At 40.6% G+C, this 23,028-nt stretch overlaps 2 protein-coding genes across 2 annotated transcripts in view; one reads left to right on the top strand and one right to left on the bottom strand.

The window, feature by feature from the left end:
- Window positions 1-23,028, bottom strand: part of LOC147311805 (general transcription factor IIF subunit 2-like) — a 70,818-nt gene that overhangs the window by 16,212 nt on the left and 31,578 nt on the right. The gene's annotated exons all lie outside the window — the stretch shown is intronic.
- Window positions 15,088-16,203, top strand: kctd4 (potassium channel tetramerization domain containing 4). Its single transcript, XM_086265694.1, has one exon. It carries the CDS (start codon window positions 15,408-15,410, stop codon window positions 16,182-16,184), a length of 777 nt encoding a protein of 258 aa, XP_086121820.1. The 5' UTR covers window positions 15,088-15,407; the 3' UTR covers window positions 16,185-16,203.

A 23,028-nucleotide genomic window follows, 5' to 3' on the forward strand; every position in this document is an offset into this window, starting at 1 on the left:
TACAGCTATCAACTGCTCTGAGAGCTAAAACTAACGTAAACCCAGAAAGATTACAGTTGGCAACAGGGGTATAATGGCTGCGAGGAGGAAATACGAGTCCATACGACAGGAAGGACAAAAGTTACTGATGTGGTTACACAGTGGTAAAAATTAAAAAGCTCCACCCAACATGCAAAAACCCAGTGAAAAAGATATTTTTCAGTTTTATTAATGACATTACTGTTCAGCTTCTGTAATGTTACTTTAGTTACTGTTAAACTAAAGTGTTCAGCAGTTATTTTATAATTTTACACCAGATAAAACCAGAGTGCTTACATTCGACAAACGCTGTGTCACTGCTACTGCACTATAATGCTTGGTCTTGGGAGCTTGTGGTAGTAGATTCACACTTTGAAGCAGTGTGTCATCACTGACAACAGCTGATTGGAAAAGAAGGGTGGAAAATGGCCTTTATTTAATTTTGCTGCTGCCTGCGAACTGCAGTCACAGATAAAATGATTTTCAGTATAATTTATATATCGCAAATGTAATAATCATAAAATAATTTTGAGGCTTTATCGCCCACCCTACTATAGATGGTGATTCCACCAGTGACTTTTTCCACATCATCACTAGAGGGTGGTTCATTTTAAAGCATTACACTGTTGGTTAAAATAAGAATTTGGTGGTGTTTTTGGGGGGATAAGGACAATCTCGGACTGATCCCAAGAAGTTGATTCTGTTCGTCTGGGCGTAGCGTTTTCAGTGGGAGAAACATCTCAGCTTTTATGGATTTCCTTAGCTGGATATTTAAGATTACATCAAGACACTTTCTCAGACTGAGTTGAGTAAACTGTACTTTTGTAACTTTCTGCTGTGTTTTACAGTGTTCAAAGAGTTGAAAGTGAGACTTTAAATCAACTGGCTTCAGATAAAGTCCAGGAAACTAAAAAAACTTTTCTTTTTAAGTGCCTCCTGCCTCTTTATGTAATCCCAGACTGACTCACTGATGTTGCCATCGGGGCTCTGTGGGGAGTCATACCACATGCTGCTGGACTCCTCCTTACTCTTTCTATATATTCAAGGTCGCAGTCTCACTCTGCAAAGTGCACTCAAGACCAGTAAAGCGCTTTTCCGGTTCAGCGTCTCTTACATGTGAAGAAAACAGTGGCAGAGACAAATGTCCAGATGCACTTCACTCTTTTTCAGGTTTTAGCTGGAATCACTCGTCTCCCACATTGTTGCGTAACACTCGCACTTCCTCTCTGCCTGCCCATCATGTCATACTATAAATTACAGAGGCCTGAATTTAACAAAGATAACCTAACGCCGACTTACAACAGACGGCACAGTCCGATCCCCAAAAGGAAAAGGTATGCGCGCAGCCGCTGACAGTGATGTCATCCAAAGACATATTGTGTTGGGTGCCGAGTTCCTGCAGCTTAAAAAAGGCCAAATACATCGTAAGTTGCATAATTATTACAATAAAAATAGAAAGCGCTTCAGGTGTTTCCACATCAGAGCTGACGTCCGCTGAGCACATCTGCATCACAGCCCGGTCATGTCTTCAATCAGGCTGGCTTTTAAAAGCAGCACTTTTTCTGTTAATGATTTTTTTTTTCTTTTATAACAGCTTTACCAAATTCAAGGACCCTTTCTTCCATTTTTATTTTGCATTTTTATCTCTTTGTTTGAAGACAAACACTCGAACTGGAAATTTATATCAGACAATGTGTCCCCCCCCCCAAAGAAAATCCCTCCCTCTGCTTTTAGCCCACTGCTTCACGCACCCTTGTTCTTTTATTTCATACAGATCTATTCAAAATACATTTTCTCTTCTCACAGATGAAGCTCTGCCAGATAACAGATTGGGAACAAAGACCATCAGCGCACACGCTGACTCTAATTGCAGCACATTTCAATATATTCAGCGGTCTTCAGGGTTTGCTTTTTCCAAGGCGCCCAATCGTTATTAATCAAACAGACTTCTTCAATATGTCCTCACGTTTGAAAGTGCAACCAAGACAAAAGAAAGCTGACAAAAGAAGCTCCAGCAAGGCAATTGTTCAAGGGTAATATTTTTATGACCACCAATCATTTTATCACAGAACAGCAGAGCTAACAATTACTGTACACAGTGGTGGTGCCCACAGTGATTTAGGCGAGCAGACAAAAATGCAAAGTGCCAAGAACATTGGCATATTTTCCCTCTTAATAAAAAGCCCACCCATTTACTGCAGTTCAATCTATTCATAATATTAGCACCACTTAATACAAAAGAAGCCAGGAGATTAAGTAAATTAGCTGATTAAAGAGCGGCATGATAATTTAAAATTTACTGAGATCTGAGCAAAGCTTTTAAGAATACGAGGCCATGTCTGATTCAACAACTAAAGCATTAAACAGCTGAATAATTACTAATAAATGACGGAAAAAAGAAAATAAATAGGCCACGGAGAAGTCAAGACCTGTATCAGCTATAATCCAGATGTGTAAATACATTTAATGCCATTACATTTAGCTAATTCTGTAAGAGCAGAGAAGCGAAAAGTGTCCGAGTGAAGACGGCAGAGGAAGAGAGACACAAGCGCGAGGAGGTCACTCGTCCACCCCCTCATGCTCATCTCTTACCTCCATCTGCTCCGAGGCCCTTTCCTCAAAGCTGTGACCTTCCTAATGTTAAAACAACAAACAGCTTTCCGCCCACTAGACCTTCATCCACCAACACCGTCTCTCCATCTGTTCTCATCTGTTTCACTAACATGCAGAAAGCCTGCATATAGAATCAGAGCAATAAATACGTCAAAGAAATTCATCAGGCACGGATGCTTTCTCTTCTCGCCTAACAGCGCATCCATTTAATTTTTTTTTTTTTTCAACGTTTATTGACCTCAAGCTTCATTCGGCAGCTACAAAAAGATTTTGCTCTTACAAACACAAGATCTAACCCATTGCATAAGCAGCTTTTGTTACTGTGCCCCAGGCTCTTCAGGTGACCCCGGTTCTGTTTTATTATTATAATTTCATTTCTGCTCAAAAACAGCATTCTTTCCTCCGACCTCAGCTGGGATGGGATTGAAGCCCGGTGACCTCCTGGATATATTGCCAACTGTGATCTTCATGGGTTTACACTAGTTTTTGCTCTCAGGAACCGTTTGTAGGCACACGAGTATTCAGAAAAAAAAGCACAATTTGAATAATTTCACACACAAACTGATGTTCATAAAGACAGATGGCGCAGTGAGAACGCACACACGCGCATACACATGGTTTTCTAGAGCCAGCTGTAGGTGATAAGATGAAGTGGAGATGGAAGTATAAGGTGTGAATCTACAATCGATGTATGGTCATGTGAAAATCAGCTGATTTCTTCTAGACTTGTGCACTGCTTACTTTTATACCTTCGTGTGCTGGATTTCCTTATAACACGTAACTAACGTTTTACCCACTTCATTTACAATCATGAACTAAGAAGATGTAAACACAGGTGTGATGTAGTGCAGCAGCAGATCAGATCTCAACTGGAAATGGTTCAATTAAAGCCGCAGTAGGCAGAAATGTACAAAAATGGCCCTTTCTTGGCTTCTCTGTCAACACATATCAGCAGTTTGTCCAAATTTTGTTCATTCTGCGCTCCAGATGGGTTGAGACTGTTAAAAATCTTAATTGTGATGATCGCGTTTAAGCTGCATTAATGCTGATAGCGTTTTTTTATTTATTTATTTATTTTTAATTAGTTCGTCCCCGTTTGTACTTCTTCTGTGTTGTAAACGCGCAAATCAGTCCATGCATCAGAATCAGAATCAGAATCAGAATACTTTATTGATCCCTGGGGGAAATTATTTAAAACGGAGGAAAATACAAGTCAGGAAAAAAAAGAATACGTAAGAAAAAAAATGCATGATTACATTGCCCCGCCCATGATTACATTGCCCCGCCCATCAAAAAGTCTGCACATGCGCGAATATATCACACATTGTTCGACTGACGATTCCCGGTTGGAAAATTTTTACATATCGCCCAACCCTATTGTGCGTATTATATTCCTTGTTTCAGTTATCACGCTTTCTCCATGTTCCTTTTATCTTGTTGTCGAGTCTCAGTCTGTTTGGTGTTTAGCGCAGACACCGTACCAGTCCTTCTATATAACTTCCAAACATACCAGTCACATTTGTTGAGGTCTATGTCTTTGTGACTTGTACTTTTGTTTTTGGGAAGGTGCACAAAGAGCTATGCTGTAAAGCAAGCATTAGGCAATCCTCAGTTTTGGCTTTGCACAAGACTCCAACCCTGTTATCCCAGGTTCAAGTCCTCTGCAAAGTCTTACCTTCTGTGTAGACCGTTCCTTTTCATACAGATAACCTAAAAGGGTTTTGATTAGCCGAAGTCTCTTGTCACAGACTAGATTAGCTAAAGCCAGTGTAGCTGTCTGATTCCCTCTCATGCCATCTGAATAAAAAATTTGTTGAAAGGTTATTATGAGCGTTTTGTTTTTTTCTTTTTCTTTTTCAGTGTCAGTGAAAACGTGTGGCCTAACCCAGCTCTGCACTCTGCACTATTACAGCCTCCATGATTTTCCAAGTAGCAGTAGTGACAGATCTATTGCTTTGGGTTGCTTTTAAATTGTATTGTATGTATAGCAAAGTGACTGTGTTCAGTTTTTTGGACAGTTAAGCATGATTGATATCATAATAACAAAAAATACCATCTAAAAGTGCCGCAGTCAGAGCCACAATATAGTGCAGTGGAAAGCAGTGCAGACATGGGAGTTGTAAAAAAATAAAAATAAAAATAAAAATAAAAAACATGTAGCAGCACAGTTTCTTTTATATAGTTGAGATGCAGGAAAATATGTTTGTTCTAAAAACTGGAGAGTAACATCATGAAGAACAATGCAAACTGTATCATAATTCATCCTACTTTAGTCTCTCTCTTAATTTCATCAGTACAAGTGTATGTACGTAAAGCAGAGCACTGTAGCTTGGGAAAAAAAGACACACAAGCAAATCAATGCTTAAAAAAAAATACAAAAAACACTGCACAATAAAGAAAAGCACTGCAGTTAACAGAGATCCAAAACTCAAACGTTTCCAGAAATGTTACTATCATCATATAGAAGTGTTACTCTCATTTAAGTGTTACAAATAAATTTACTATAGCAGCTATATGATATGCAAAATATCGTTAAACCTGGACACTTTACTGAAATCCAAAAAGGTGTTTGTGCATTTAGGCCAAACTTCAATGTCATTGTAGGTAAGATATTTAAGATATTCCATAAAAATAAATATATTATCAATATAGAGTAATATGTCTGGACAGTGGCTTCATTAAACGTCAAGGTTTTGTATCAAGTTTTTCAGATCTTGGATCTTAAAGAATTGCAATGGAGCTTTTATATGTATTTAATGAGTCCGTTTCTGCAGTAGGTGAAATCTTTGCTCAGCATTTGAGCAAAGCTTTCAGATCATCCTCTCCGGGGCATCAACACGCTGACATCACTGGTCTTTGGAGAGATTTAGACTTTGATTTCTCCTTATCAGTTTTTTTCAGCAGGTCTCGCTTTGCTTCAGGATCATTTCGATGCTGAAACATCCACTTCCTTACTTATTTTACTCAGTTAATTGTGGCTTACTTCTTCATTTTTTGCATCCAAATAGATTTTGTATACTTCTTGACTCCATCATCAATAAATGCATGCACCTGAAAGTATTTGTAAATTATTGTACTCTGGTTACTTTCAGGGCCGTAGTTACTGATGTAGGGATATTTTTTTCCAGGTGCTTTGTTGTGAAGCCTTTTTGGTGTTTGAGAAATGTTCATTATTATATGATTAACCTCATGACTTCACACTTGATGATGGTTTATATGTGATGAGTTAATAATATGGGGCTATAAAAAGTCACAGCTCTGCACATAATGACTGCTGCTTTGGCCTTTGTTGGAGAACCTTGACAGCGCCACCGAAGTGGTGAAACCCTATTAACTCTGACCAAAGTATTGTTATTTAAACAGTAAATGCTTCTCCAGGCCTCTCTATGTGTTCAAAAGGCAAAAGATAAGAAATATATATATTAGCATTTGTTTCCAGACTATTTTTTGTAAGAGAGAATATTGAGGAAAAAGCTGCTGATTTGCTGTTTGATCTGCATTCCCAGCCTTACCCTGATCACGAGCTGTGGGCAGTGACCAAAAGAATGACATCATGAGTACAAACAACTGATGAAAAGAAGCCAGTTGAGGTGGTTTGGGGATCTGACGAGGATGCCTTCAGGAATCCTTTTAGGTGAGGCGTTTCATATCAAACTGGGAAGAGATCCCCGGATACACTCAGAACATGCTGCAGAGATTACATTTGTCAGCTGGCTCAGGAACACTTCAGTGTCTCTGTTTAGACCGCTACAACCAAAATATGCACCCAGATCAGTGACAAAAATGGATGGATGGTACTACTTCTTGGTTGATCCATGTGATATGTCAGAACTACACTAATGAATATGTGAAATCCATGGAGTCAGATAAAACACACCAATTATTTAAACTACAGGAATGCCTTAAAGACCTGGATGACTTTTATTTTCTGTTTCTAAATTGAGATGAAACTGAGGTTATTGTACTCGGCTTTAAAAATCTTATAAATATGTTGTGTAACTAGATGCTTACTCTGGTACTCTGTTAGCTTGGCCTGCAGTAACACTGTGAACACTGTGAGGAATCTTGGGAGTCTGTTGTTGACCAGGATGTGCTTTTCAATGCGCATACTAAACAAATATGTCAGACTGGTTTTTTCCATTTGCGCAACATCTCCAAAATTAGAAACCTCAGAGTGATGCTAAAACACTAGTTCGTGCCTTTATTACTGCTATGTTAGACAACTGTGAGTCTGTGGAACCAGTTCCCAGGCTGGACAGAAGCTGTCTCTACTTTTAAGAACAAGCTTAAGACTTTCCTCTTTGACAAAGCATATAGTTGACACTGAACTGGAAACCTTTGCTATATTATAACTTATTTTGACCTACCCCACATGGTAATTTGACCCTTAAAAGTATACAATGAATACTCTCTTTAAAGTTCTTCAAGTGAGTTATGAGAAAAATGGATCAAACATCCAGGGCACCAATACTTATTTCTCTTACTTTAACGTTACAACGTTACAATGTTAATCTTACATTACATTTGTGAAGCTTCTTCCTACTGAAGCTATGATATATCATGATAATAATGTAGCTTGTTATGGAAGAGTTATAGAAAAAAAACCCCGCAGTGAATTGTGAATAAAATAGATCTTGAAATATGAAAATATCATGTAGGCAGCTCCCGTACTTAAAGCATTCTGACGACTCATAAATGCTCAAACAATAACATGAATTTTGATTCACCCCTTTGTACTCTGAAGGTTTTAACACCGAAAATATTAATATTATTAAGGCTATATTTTGTACAGCTTCTTAAAACACACCTAAGCTATTGTATATATTTAAAAAATTGGTTGACTTTATGTGGAATAATTGAGTTTGATTAATATTAAAAATTCATACAACAAAAATGCGTGGGATTAAAGTTTAATCATTTTGATGTTTTTGTTTAGGTCTGGAAACTTGAATGAAGTTTATGCATCTAGCTTTTAGACATCATCAAATTTTTATACTTGGGAGTTTACTTTATCAGCTACTAAATACAACAGACAAAGGGAAATAGACATGAACACACTGTGTGCACACATACATATACAACAGCTGTGGCAGGCTAGTCTAAACATAATGACAAGCAAGCAATGAGTTTGCTAGGGTGGGGGGTGGGTAAGGACATGACGGGGGCAAAGTCACTGATTGGATCTCCAAATATAATTTCCCATTAAAGCTCATATCTGCCAAGCCCAGAGGCTGCTTCATTAAAGAAATTTAATGATTCCATTCGTTAACTTTGAAGTGATTTTCTGACGTTTGCACTTCTACTCAACCCACTCGTTTTGATTTTAAAGTTGATTAGCATATGCAACAAGTAGGCTTTGAAGTGCCGTAAATACACAGAGGAGTGCTGGGCCATTTAATTACGAGTGGACCGGTCTGGCATAAATGAGTCTGTTTCTCACCTTAAAACCTCTTGGGCAAAACGGAGCATTGAGAGTTTTTAAAAAAGGTTTAAAAATAGGGTGGATTTTAATGTCAGAGTGGCTTTTATTATAAATCTCACCTTTGTGCCTTTACAGGTATCATACAATCATGCATTTTGGGAGGGGATCATGCTCTCCTAGAACAGTAGAAAATGAAATATGCCCACCTTATAAACCCCTTAAAGAAGCTTTCATTGATTATTTGCCAACCTCTCAGGACAGTCTTTGTACAAACACACCTGAACTTTAATTGATGAATACAAGCCATGAAAGTATAGTTATGAGCTGAGCAGTTTCCATGAAGATTATAGGCTTTATCTAAAAGATGGATCTGTCTAAATACTGAATCCATTGGATAAATGCCTTTAAGCTGGATTCTTTTAATCTCCCGCAGAGAGGGACTCCTCACGGCTCCTTGGACCTGTGACCTCAGTAAATGCTTTTCTGACCAATTTATGGGCTCTGTTGATGCTTTGAAGTCACACTAAATACAAGATGATGTTTATTTTGTAAATTATGGTCATTATTATCCACTAAGATGGATAAACAAAGGTATAATCATCAGTTATTGACATATGATTAACAAAGCATTAGCCTTGGTTCCACAGTTTCAGTCAGATCTGCCCTGTGTTCGAGGCATCTGGTTTTAAAGAGCTAAAAACAGAGAGTGATGTCATGGTGGCTACAGTCATCATTTATATACAGTCTACGGTTTCTGGGCACTGCATTTTCAAACTTCTACATTAGCATTTTGGCTGCTGAGATACATTTTTAAAGCCAGAATTCGCCATATTTAGACGAGAGGGTCAAGCGTTAGGTCATCAATTAGAGGTGCAACACATAAAAGCACAAATCTCCTAATTACTTCTAAGTAACCGACTAATTAAGTACTAATATTTCAATCACCAAAACTGGAGCACTGACTTCTTCGGCTTGCTGTGCTACACAGGAAGCCATGTCATAAAATTGCATTAAAATGCTCCAAAAAGGAACCAAAAGCGCAAACACAGTACAAAGGTCCCATTCAGTGGCTGCTGTTACTCGAGGTGAGGCCCGTGGCAGGGACACGTGTCAATTAAAACAACCTCGTCAGTTTCCAAATGAGAAATTGCTTTTTTCACTATCCTGTAAATGTGCTCTTAACCTGGCTCAATTTCAGGTTGCTGCTTGATTCATAAAGAAAATTGAAGACAGTTACGTCCTTTAATCTTGAAATGATGTTAATTGAGGGATCACTGAAACTCAGCTGGGATTTTGTAGGAGCATTGAACTCAGTGACTTCCTGTCGGTTGCCCACAGCTGGCCACGTGTAAAAATTTCCCGAAGGATCACCCAGCAGCAGAAACAATAAGACCTTTAAATTGAGAGTGATGTGCTCATTTACGCATGTGGCACAGCAGCGTTAACTTAATTAAAGGAGTCAGTCAGGATGCAACAGAAAATAATGTTGTTCTGCAAATCCGATCTATACAGTGGACCTGCTGGTAATAAAGCCTCTGAATGAATCTTGACCTCTGAACATTTTTAATAATGTATAAATCATAACGCATAAAATTCATTTATACTGCTTTAATTGTGATGTAGAACACAGGATTGTGGAAGTAAACTTTTTAGCAGCTTGGATAAATCTGAGCCTCTTCCTGACCAGGTCTATGTTCATTTTCTTGGCAGGTACTCACTGAGCACGTTGCAATTAGGTTTTAAACCAAATATCCAATCAGCAATCACACGGCAGGAAGTCTGTGTATTTAGGCGTGTAGACACGGTGACCTGCTGAAATTCAAACTGAGCATCAGAAAGGAGAAGAAAAGTGATTTAAGTGACTTTGAATATGGCACGCTCGTTGGTGCCAAATGGTCTGGTATGAATATTCACAAACTGCTGATCTGCTTGGATTTTCCCAAAGAACCGTCTCAGGGGTTTACGCAAAACAGTCCAAAAAAGAGAAAATGTCTACTGAGTGGCTTCAAGCTGAGGCTGAGAAGAAGCTGAGGCTGAGAGGGTCAGAATTTGGCATAAACAACATGAAAGCATGAATGCATGCTGCCTCGTATCAACTGATGGGGGATTCATGCTAAGTACCATAAGGGCAGTACCGTCAATTCCTCCTATACATTTGTCCACTTGTTTTTTTAAATAGTTCAGAGAATAATTATCATCTCAATATAAGGACTAATTATCCATCCATCCATCCCCTTCTGCTCATCCTTATCAGTGTTGTGGGAGGGCATATAAAACTCTGGGACATTACCACATGGTAGTTAACACATAATGCACCAGCACCAGCATAAATGCCAGCAATGACGTTGGCTGCTTATGTACGTTAAGTCGTAGGCTCTGCAAAGATTCCCTTTAGAAGTCTAAATATGGCGTCAGGCTGGTGGTGTTGTGGGGGATATTTTTTTAGCACATGTTGGGCTCCTTAGCACCAACTGAGCATTTAAATATCAAAGCCTACCTGAGTACTGTTGCTGACCATGCCCACTGTACTAAGCCTCAACAGTCAGCAGATCTCAATCCAAAAGAGCACCTATGGGATGCGACAGAAAGGGGAGGTTGGTTCGTGGATGTGCAGCCGACAACTCTGCAGCCACTGTGTGATGCTGTCACATCAACACAGCTAAAATCTCTGAGGAATGTTTTGAGCACATTGCTGTTATCTGTGCCATGAAGAATTAGGACAGTTTTCTCAGAGCCTGGTTCTGCCCGAGGCTTCTTCCTGTCAAATGGAAGTTTTTCTTTCCCACTGTCACCAATTGCTTGCTCATAGCCCATTTGATTGTTTGGGCTTTCTCTGTATTATTGTAGGATATTTACCATAATAATATAAAGCGCCTTGAGGTGACTACTGTAGTGATTTGGCACTATATAAATCGAAAGGCAAAAAGCGATCCAACCCGGTACCAGCAAAATGTACCTAATAAAGTGGCTGGTGAATGTATACCTGAGCAGTTTCTTTCTATTCAGGAAGTTCTGACTTGTTACACAAAACTGCTCTACACCCATGCCAGCAGCTCTGTGAGGCAAATACTACATATACTACATACAAATACTAATAAACCAATATTTAAGAGGTGTAATATTAAGCATCAGGATAGTTTTTCATCACAAATCAGGCAGCCTTTTGTTGATTTTTTTATTTATTTGTTTTTTATAGAGATGGGAGCTCCGTGTGCATTTAAACATTGTTTATGATATATTTCCCCTTTTCCTCCATGGGTCATATTTGCTTGTTTGTATTACTGAAAAAATAATATTGGTAATAGGGTGCTGATATTCATAAAAAGAAAAAGTAGCTGTGATCAAATCAAAATTCACACAGTCATCATTTTAAAAATACGCTGCTCCCATCTGATCAGCTCGATCCACTGGGACTAACACATGCAGACCCTTTACAGCAGACAGACTTCCATAATGAATAAAGCGAGAGATTGACAGCTCCGAGCTCGCGCAAGACCCCATTTTAAGTGGTTGCCATGCCAGCTTCACAGCAGTCAGTGACTCCATGTTACACCACAAGCTCTTAGAGCGGCTCTATGAATAATTCACCACCTTTAAGAGCGAAGGAGAGTCCTTGCTAGCAGCATTTTGGGGAATTTATTTCAAACATTCAAAAAGCTGTCACTTTGACAACAGCCGCGACTAACAGATTCCCACCGACGTTTGAAGACGACGGCGGTCCCCGGCGAGGCTGTTTTAATAAAGAGAGCAGAAAGCAGGTCAAACCTCCCACAATCCTCTCCGCTGCATCTTGTCCTCGTTTGTGATTCCAATTGAGTGTCGTTAACGATGATACAACTAATCACTTATGAACAGAAAGATCACAGAGGCGACGTGCAGGAGCCGTCGTTTTGGGGATCAACTACCCCACGTAGGCAAGGAAAAGAAGCATTTCAGTCACACATCAATCAGAGAGCGCTCGCATGTTTGAATAAAGTGTTTCAGTTCAAGTGAATCTTCAATCAGTGCACTTGCCTACATGATTCATTTACATCTACAGCAGCAGCAGCAGCTCTGAGGAGTAAGTGGGTGATAACCTGTTGCATCAGTGGAACATACTTGTTGCTTTTTCGGTGGAAAAGCAATCAGTGTAGCCTATTTTATTCATTTCTGTCTGTTATTAAGGGTAAAAGAGCAGGGATAAATGGAGGATCTACAAATAAGCAGACACACATGAAAAAGACTTTTTAATGTAATATACTCTGATTTATAACCTTTCTGCTTCATTATTGATTCTTAAAAGGTGCAGCAATGCAGCTATTTTTCATGCTCACAGGGATTATTCAGTTTAATGTATTGCATTCTAATATATTTAGATTTAACAGCTATTCACTGACATATTTTAAAGCAATCAAGCCAAAATTTTCAGTAGTTACAGAAACAAGTGTGAATATTTGCTGGTTTTCTTTAAACTGAATAGCTTTAGGTTTTTCACACTGGGGTGTAACCAATAATCATTTTGTTGAAGCTCTTAAATTAATTATAATGCATTTTTTCTTTTCTGCCTTTTAATTTTTTTTCCCCCTCATTCTCATTAGATCCATTGTGGGGTAAAAGAGAAGCCATGCATAAGGCAGGACTTCATTTTACGCATCAGAAAGGAAACAAAGAAAAGAAATAAATAGATAACCAACAGATCCAAAAGCACCCAAATGCAGATACAAGTCATTCACAAAACTCTGCAATATTCACAACATACTCAGCACCAAGACATCTGCCCGTTACTGCTGGATTCTGACCTGATCTGAATAATCTAAGCTGCATGGGTAATCTCCCAATTGAAGACCTTGCCTAAATGTTCTATAATTTATGCAGAGGCTGTCATTCATCACATTGGTACCTCACCATAAATAAGAAAATGAGGTGTAATCAGAAACTTGTTTTAATGTCACTACCCACTCTGATTTAAAAGCATCCTTATTGTATTGATTCCTTAATGAACTAAACATAAGAGGATAACTTGATCCTGCTGGTATCCAATAATCCACACCACAAACCATGTCTGGACATTTTTATTCACCTTAAGTAGTTTCTTCAGAAATTTACCATGAAAAACTTCGATAAACGAGATATCTTCACACCTCTGACTCATATACTGGTAAGCAACTGCAGCAGGGCTTCAACAGATAATCCCGAGTCTCTAGCTTTAGTTATCCCACTGTAAAAGGCATTTTTTTAGCCTGCTTTACTCATTTTCGACAAGCTTGCTACCGCTAAATGTTACATCGAGATAACCTAATCTTCCACTACTCGTATAACTGTATTTTCTCACAAGGCAAGTAAATTTAAATGCCTTAACAATATTTTGCTAGTGAGTAATCAAACATAAACACCACTGCAAAAGAAGGCGCCCCGTCTCCGTTGCCCTCCGGTGACAAACCGCCACAATCCAGGTATTTTGTCACTGCCAGACTTCTGTGCAAGTGATGATAAATTATGCAAATTAACTGGCATTGCCTCCCTGGTGTAAAAACACATCTAAAGTAGGTTACAAACCGTCTGCACTGAAATATTTCTGCAGCAGTAGCTGCGCGGGTCAGAATCAAGAGTAAACATGGATTTAGTGTGCAGGCTATCGGGCCTGAGTGTTTGTGTAAGTGCTTGCGTGATAAATAAGAAATGCAGGGAGTTCAACATGGGAGCAATCTGACTGCTGACATTTTCCACTTCTAATATAGAAACACCAACAAGTAATAAAGAGGACACGAGGAAAACCTGTTCTTAAAAGGCGACTGCATAATAAGACTGATGCAAAGATGTTTCTTTTATGGATTATATGTTTACCAAAATCATTAAATCACCACATGGAAGCTGAAGTACACATTGATTTTGCACACTCACACTTTAGAGCAGCTTCTGCTATAAAATGAACATCTACCACAAAACTGATACGTATCATTTACTGTTATTTATTTAGTAGCTTCCTAGAATGGTAATTTTTCTTCCATTTTCAGCCCAACTACAGTTATTTAACATAGTGTTTAGTGTGTTAGAGTGTAAGCATGAAGCACCAGACCAAATCATCTGTGTGGTATGCGCAGACTTTTATGTTTTTATCACACGCTGTTACCAGTCAGCACTGCTGGAGCCGCTCTGCGTGTTTCCTCGTGTTTGATATGAACTGTGATTTCTTTCACATTTGTAGTCGCGCTGGAGGAGATACAAAAAAAAAAAGAAAAAAAAAAAAAAAAAAAAAAAAGAGTGAAACGCAGAACAAAAATAAGCACACACGGACACACGTAAACAGCGACGGCGTGAGTCGTTAGTACCGAGCGACCAGTGGACCATTTTTCCCCTGACAGGAGGCTACAGGCCAAAAGCATTAACCAATTCAAAAGCTGTCCTTCATGACCGGACCACCGTGGACTGTAATTGGTCCATTTCCTTCACAAGGCCCTCAAAGCGAGCGCACGCACGCGCACACACACACACACACACACACACACACACGGGCACGATCAATAAACAATTTGCTAAGACAGAGGGCCCGCCTGTTACCTCGCAAGAAGGAAAGCAGGAGAGTCACATAAATTTACATGAAACGAGGCCAGCCGCCTCCTCCCCGTCATGACCGGAGATTTCAGACAGATTCCAGTTCACATGAAGCGCTGTGTGGTAAAACAGATGGATCTGGCTGCAAAAAGGAGTTTCATATTCAGACTCACACACGCTGAGACAATTTCACACCACAAAAATTATGGAAGCAACCCTCCCCCCTCCATCTGGTGAAAGCATGGCTTGCGTGCATGTGTGTGTATGTGTGTGTTAACTAACAGCTAGAGCTGAGCTTTGCACCTTTTTTATCCAAGATAATTAAAGACAGAGTGAAAGAAAGAAAAAGAGCGAGCTTCTGGAGTCTGTACTCCTCTGATGTTTGCTCACATACTCCCTCTCTCTCCTCCCTGTATGTGACGCTGCCTGCCCACCCACTCTTAAAGAGAGAGAGAGAGACAGAAAGAGTAGAAGAGACAGAGAGAGAGAGAGAGACAGCGAGAGGAGGGACACGGAGCAGAACAGAGAGCGAGTCTGTTTTCAGCTCCCAGTTCACTGTCGCTCCTCTGCCAGGCAGCACTCACCCATCCACCATCACACGCTCTCAGACACATTTGCTCTCACTATACAGACAGCTGACAACACCTTCTTATTTCCTCTGCTGCCGCACCGACCCACAAAGTCAGATCCAAAGGAGAGGGGGGAAGAGAAAGAAAAAAAAACTGACTCGATTGGTACCGAGCACACACAGACACACACGCGCACAGCTGAGCAGACACACCAGCTCCGAGGCTGGGTCGAGGCTGGAGAGGGCGTCTGGAGAATGGAATGGGACCTCAGCAGGATGGAAAGTGAACTGAGGCACATCAACCCGGACCTGCTGCAGCCCAGCAAGAGCTTCAAGAAGCCCTCCTCGGGCACCATCACCCTCAACGTAGGGGGGTTCCTGTACACGGCCCACCGGACCACCCTTGCCAAACAACAGGGCTCGTTTCTCGAGGAGGTGGCCAACGGTAAGAAGGCGGTCCAGCACACCGATTCCATGGGCAACCCCTTCATCGACAGAGATGGTCCGGTTTTTCGCCATGTGCTCAACTACCTCCGAACAGGAGAGCTCCAGCTGCCCGATGACTTCCGGGAGGCGGGGCTCCTGCGACGAGAGGCCGATTTTTACCGCCTGACTGAACTGGTGGAGGCTGTGGTCGAGTGGGAAACTCAGAGGGCGGCACTGCGGGAACCCGCCTTCCTGGAGGTGACGGATAGCCACGAGAGGTCGCAGGGCCTCAAGGTGTACTGCAGTGACCCCGCCTTCATCGATAAGGTCAAAGGGCGGCTGGTGCAGATCTCCAAGAGCCGCTTGGATGGCTTTCCGGAAGAATTTGTGGTGTCATCCAACGTGATACAGTTCCGACACTTCATCAAGTCGGAGCCTGGCTCGCGGCTCGTTCTGAAGGAGGACAGCACATTCCTGTGCACACTTGACTGTCTGAAACTAGAGACAGTGATGCTAGCACTGAGATCGGGCTTCAAGCTTGTCACCTGCCTTGACAGCAGCAAAGGCTCCGTGGTGGTGGCCGAGGCCCTGCATTTTGTCAAGTAGGATGAAGATGATGAAGGGGGCGGGGAGGGGGAAGATAGAGGGAGAAAGGAAAGAGCCTGTTTCTATATCCACCCTGTGAGGTACTGGTTTGAAAGTGTTGTAAGATGTGCCGAGCTGTAATGTGTCATTGATAGAAGAACTGGTGGGTAGGTCTGTCGTACAGGGCAGGTTTTAAATGTTTACTGCACAATAGTGGCTTACACACACACGGGATACGTTTTTGGGTGATTGTTCTGAGCAGAATGGTATTTTAGCATCACCGTTTGCACTGCTTTGTATTTATAGAACTCAAAATGACCCACATCATCTTGACATTTATAGCATCTTTAACTGCATCTGGTTAGGTATCATGCAAAAGTTTAAGTGACGCGAAAGTCGACGGCGAGTCCTTTCACACAGAAGACGAGCGCGTCGAATTAAGGTTTTAAAAAACTGCTTGTGTTGCGTGATGTGCCATTCAGCTTTTACTACAGCCTGTGTGTGCACACGTGTGTGTATGTGTGCTGGCGTGCGTGTGTGTCCACTGCTAAACCCACCCCTGTGTGCTGTGTTTAGTTGGTTTAATAGCTTGTGCTCAGTTTATTAGCCTCTCCGGAGCCTGAAGGGACAGCCACAGCTCATTCGGATCGATTTGGATGGACAAAGCGAACTTCACAACCAAATGTTTGAGTTTTGAGTGCAAAGAACTGTGATTATTGTAAGGGCTTTGAATCTAGCATGATGCATGTGCACTAAATAAACTGTGTGTTTGTTAGTGCTGTGAGCCTCTGTGAAGCCAGTGACACAAAAAATAAAATGCCTATTACTTTTCAATGTGAGTATTTTACAAATAAAAGTGAGACTAAAACTCTTGGGTCAGAGTGTTTTGACGTTTAATGTCGCTGCTTTTGTGTGACAAACCTCACAAAAACTGCTTCCGTTAATGAGGAAACTTATTTTATACTATCAGGCAGCAAGTCTTAGTATTAGATTATTTTTCTTTCATACAATAGCTTAAAAGCTACACTTATAACCATTTAGTCCTGACCCTGCTGAACTTACAGTCTGTACAGAGTGAGACTGTTACCCACTGAGTCAGACAGGAGCATTATTAATGTTACGTATCCAAATGGGAGTTATACACAGACTTGGCTCTTGCTTACAGCCAGTACTTTTCCATGCTATAAATGATGCACTTCTGCAGTTCTCCAAACATGTGAAACACTGTTTTCCACATCTGGAAAATTAAAAGGAGAAGGGAGTCTTTTCCACGGTTTTACATGCCGGCCAGTGGAAACCTGTAGAAATTACCAGGTTTGTGATATTATTTCCTCTGATGCTGTTCCACGATGTATTGTTCAGATCACGCAGCGCTGCAAAGTAGCTAAACATCATTAACTGCAAAAAAACCCCAAGACATGGAAGCAAAAATGTTAGATAGAGGCACAGCAGTCAAAGATCTCAGAAATATAATGTACAGGAAATTCCTAAAGGAGCTTCCAGGGGGTGAAAAGGGTTTCAAAACGTATTTTATGGCAAAGTGTGGAAACTGTTAAAGCAGTTATTAATGCAGTTTCACATCACTGAAATTATAATTAACAAAACGATAATAAATTGTCAGAAAAGTAAAGGTGCAAGACTTGCTTCTAGAAGGACTTTGATTCAATCTGAAACAAAGCTCTATAGTTTCATTTGCCTTCTTGCAATATGCCACATAAAACTCTCAGAGGGGCTACAGATACAGTTAGCGGTTAGTACAGAATTTGAATGCTCTGTATTTTTGGCCGCAAAACCACGCTTTCTTAAATATTTTTAAAAAAAATATCTAAATGAACAAACCTCTCTCGCTTATACAGATACATTAAAAAAATAAATAGAAAATAACAGCAATAGGCAACAGGTCCACTCTAAGGAGAGCACCTGACATCAATATAAAAGTCACTACTTCTCATAACGCTGCAGAGTATGCAGATGTGCTGCTGCGTAATCAGAAAGATTTCTACAAGTTAAATAAAGAGAAAGATTGCCGTGGAGCTCTGGTACAAATCTCTGACTGCACGTCAACAGTGATACAGTGAGGCTCACTGTGTGTCCTCGCCAGCGTGTCTGCAAAAAGGGTCCTAATTCAGCCCACCGACATCTGCAAAGTGTAAAAAATTGCAGTGAAGTCTTTAACTAGTGTAATATTTCCGTAAAGTAACCTGCCAGCTGTACGACAGTTGATTGAATCATAAAGTTGCAAAATATTAAAATAGCTGGAAAAAACTACGTGTGATAGTTTTGTGCCTTTCCACTAATCTACATGTAAATACAGACTGTATGAATGTGGAGAAACTGGGATACAGTGTTGAAAAAGCCAAAAAAAAACCCCCAAACAAACACTTTCCTATGGCTCAGGTGAAAATTTTTAAAGCGCGTTTAAAAAAAATCAGTGCTTTTACAAGCAAAAATCAAACTATAGGCTCAACAAATGTTGCCAATAAACTAAAAGACGCTGTTTTAAATTGATGTTCTGCTTTAACTAATGTGGCTCATATTCTCAAATAAAGTATTTTAATCATTCCTATCATATTTTCTACAGCATTTCTTTTTTATTTTCACAGGAATCCTGCAAGATTACCTCTCTAATATGAGTTCAGTGTAAGTAGCTCCAACTTGGTTACAACGCTCATTATGTTTAAAGCAAAGTCTCCCATTATTATGCAACAGCGTCTGTCACACAGTCTAATCAAAACATGCCCTGCTCTCACCCTCACACCGCCTGCTACAGTAACTGACAGCCCAAGTCGTGCTGCCTCCACAGTGCACCAGCTTCCCCTGCCGCAGCCTCGAGGGAGCCCCTTCAAACCCGTCCAGCTCTAGTGGAGATATTTGGCATTTTAAAACTGGGTCATACTCTGGGATGAATCCTGCCCTCCTCCCCCAAGGAGAATCTCTTTTTATCCCTTTTATCACTGTACCCTGATTTGTGTCATGCATCTAAGCAGCTAGTAACAGGTAACAAGTAATCATTACCTGCAAAGTCCAACTTTGCAATATTGTACTGGTCAAAAGTGCTAACCGTAGGTGTGCTTATTTTAATAGCAGGTGGATTAGTAAAATGATCTAATCAGCCTCCTGGGAGATGATGCAGAAATTTCATAAGTTCGTGACTGCAGGAATGGAAAACACATTTCACTCTGTGAGACCACTGTAATGCAAATCAATGACTAAACATGGAAGACGCTGCTTTGATTTCATCAGGTGAAACATTCCTGGCTCAAACATAATATACATCAGGAAAATCAATGGCACTGATATTACACAGGTACAGAGCTAAGTGATGGAAAACTTCTTTAATTTGAATGCACTGAGAAGTAGAATTATATGCCCCTGAGGCAAATAACTAGACAGTAAATCATCAAATATCTACTCCTACACTTTCACAAAGGATGGAAAAGAACTAAATCAATACAACAAACGAAGAGATATGCAAATGAGTTTCTCCTATGAGTCTATTTCCTTTCTAAATCAAGTTCCTCATGATGAATACAAACTTAGCTTCAGATCTAAAAGTAGAAGCTGTGTTTACACGGAGCCTAATATTCTGATCATAAACTGTTTAAAATCTAAAACTGGATTCAAATATTTAAACACATAAATCAGGTTAACCAAGCTTGGTTCAATGGTGGTGATCTTCATGTTCACTCCCTCTGTTCTGATGTAAAATGCATGATGATATTTGCCCCGTGTGTCCATCTCTTTCCAAACAAATGGCAGCTTCCAACAGATAGTTACAGTCAAGTTTAACATCCATCTAAATGTTGCAGCAGAAATCGCCGCTGATAAGACCAGGCAATGTTTTTCTGATCTTCTGTTGTCCATCTTTGGTAACGAGAGTTTCCTGTTCTTGGGCGACAGGAGTGGCATCGGATGTTCCGCTGCTGTAATCCATCTGCTTCAAGGTTCAACATGTTCAGAGATGATCTTCTTCATACTATTGTTGTAACAAGTGGTTGTTTGAGTTGCTGCTGCTTTCTGATCAGCTTCAAGCACTCTGGTCATTCTTTTCTTACCTCTGGCATCAACAAGGCATTTTCACCCAGAGAATTGGCGCACACTTATGTTTTCTCTTTTTTGGACCAATCTCTGTAAACCCTGGAGATGACTGTGTGGGAAAATCCCAGCAGATCTGCAGTTTCTGAAACACTCACAACAGCCCAACTGGCACCAACAATGATGCCAAAGTCACTTAACTCCTCTTTATCCCCATTCTGATGTTCAATTCGAGGAGGTCGTCCTGACCGCGCCTACATACCTAAATGCAATGAGTTGCTGCCATGTGATTGGCTGTTAAAATATTTGTGTTAAAAAGCAGTTAATCAGATGAACCTAATAAAGCGACTTGGACGTTTGTCATTTGTAGTTAAGTGTTTGTCTTTGCTTTAAACTTCAACTAACACTCAAACTAATAAAAAAAAAAAAAACCCTGAAAAGCTAAACTGATATAAGCAACTGAAGTCCAGAAACTAAATGAAAGTAAGTTGAAATAAAAAGACAACATCAAAAGGAAATAAAAAACTAATGAAAAACCCGACGACACTAACTGAACAAATCCTCTGTGCATAGTTTGCTCTTAATGCCAACTTTTAGATGAATTAGAGAAACAATAACGAGAAACAGTTGAGACAAGATTGAGTAACACTGATGAGGAGAAATATATAACATGTATTTAAAACATTCACTGTAGTGCAGTCATTTCAATCATAATGAAAAAAAAATGCATGGTAGCAACTATAGCTACAGTACTTTCTCTTTAAAATTGAAATTTAAACACATACCCCGAAAGCAGGGGTCTCAAACTCGTGGCCTGGGGGCCACTTGCAGCCCGCGTCACCCCTACCTGTGTATTGACAGGAAGAAATGTAATGAAATTTGGCCCTTGAAGTTACCGTTTTTGTTAGGGAGGATTTGCTTGTTGTAGAGTGCAATGTTAAAATAAGTTCTTTAAAAAGCAAAACATTATTTAATATGAAGGCGATATGAGCAGAGAGTACAAACATGTTGAAGGATTGGCTGTGTTAGTTCAGTGAGAGAAAAGCAGTCAAAAAGTAATGTGTACACTTATGTCGCCATTTTCATTTTGTTAAATACAAACAAAATTATAGCAGAAGCGCTGCCACGTGTCTGGAATATTTTCAGAAAGATTTGTGGGTGTTTTCTTGTTTGTTTGAGTTTTATTTATACTACTTGAACACTAAAGTGGCCCTCACATGAGATGATTGTGCCAGCAGTGGCCCACAGGTCATTTAAGTTTGAGACCCCTGCAGTAAAGAAATAACTAAATACCAAATAAAGATTTAGAGAGTGAATTTCATACTATTTAACACACATGTCCTCCCACATGCAGGTTCATTGAACGAGAAAGGGGAAAGAGACATTATTGAGTGTTTGCCTGTGATGGCTGCAGCGTTTAAACAAACGTGCTGGTACTGGGCGACATTTCCGGCACCGAAGCAAACACACACACACACACGCACAAAGCCTGGCGTACATTCAAACAATGCTAAGAGGGATGCGTCAAGATCCATTTATGGAAACTTGTGGGAGTGGAAATGTTTAAATTCAATTGTCCCAAATGGTGACAGGCATTCATCTCCTCTTCTTGTTAGGTGTGGAAAATCCTCCACGAAGCAAGTTACATTGCCTCTCGCTGCCTCTGCTGGATCTGTTCGTTACTGAGCATGCCCATATGGAGAGCAACAATCAGCCACCTTCTGACGACTAGCAGCTCTTGTTTTACTTCTAACTGCGCTCCCCCCGGCACGGCAGCCGAAACCATCTGCTCCAGCAGGGGGATGTCGTCAAACCGACAACCCAGGCGCCACCACCTTCCTCCCCCGACTCATGACTCACACGCCCACGTCAACCTCTGACATCAGGCGAACCTAATCCACAGCCCACGCCTCGCAGACAAACACAGACGACAAATACACAAACACACATGGTAGGAAAGTAAAGCGCGAACACCTTGAAGAGGAGATTCGCCCAGTGAAGCTGTGATGCTCACATGTCACTCACGCTTTACTGTCAACAACATCAAACTCGAGGCAGGTTTTAATTGCACATCACCTTCATGCATTTTTTATGAGCGTGACTGCTTCACTTATTAGTTGCGGGGGTCAAAGAGATCCACGCCTCATCAAAAGCTGGGAAAAGGGCGACGAGAGCGGTGGCAGGGGCAGGTGGCGATGAGGAGAGAGGCGGTAAAAGCAGAGAGGGAAAACTCAAATATCAACAGTCTTATCTCAGTCTTTTCACCTGTTGCCAGGCAAACTCAACTCCCTCTGTTGCTCCAACACACCCCTCCTTATCATGACGGCTCAGTCGTGTGGTGCCGCTCAGCCAGAAAATGACTAACATACCTCAGATTTTTTTTTTTTTTATCTTTCAATCGCAGAAAGAGAAGCAAAAGCAAAGAAGGAGGAGGAGGAGGTGGTGGTGGAGGAAGGATGAAATGAAGAAGGAGAGGGGGAGGGGAGGTCAGGCCCCTACTGCTTTCAGACTCAGCGCAGACAGCAGTAATATCAAAAAGAGATATCCAAGTATGAACGTGTAGAATCTGTGGATTCTTTGGTACTGGAAGCCTTGTGGGCTTCTGTTTGCAGCACAGGGTTTTTATTTCCCACTTTACAGCCTGTATCATAGAGAAAGCACTGAGTCACGGTTAACACTGTTCACACAGGGCAAAGAGTGGTTTGTAATTAGTGGACAGATACCAGCTGAACAGGTCAAACGTGTTAAGTTCTAACATTTCCATTGGTACTTTATTCCTTTCTCACCCGCTATATGTGTAAAAGCCCCTAATGCAACAGTAGGCCATTTG

This window comes from Aulonocara sp. 'chitande type north' Nkhata Bay, linkage group LG16 (genome assembly GCF_057382095.1).
Source record: "Aulonocara sp. 'chitande type north' Nkhata Bay isolate Kocher_YH1m ecotype deep benthic linkage group LG16, A_spYH_male_GT1.1, whole genome shotgun sequence".
NCBI lineage: Eukaryota > Metazoa > Chordata > Actinopteri > Cichliformes > Cichlidae > Aulonocara > Aulonocara sp. 'chitande type north' Nkhata Bay.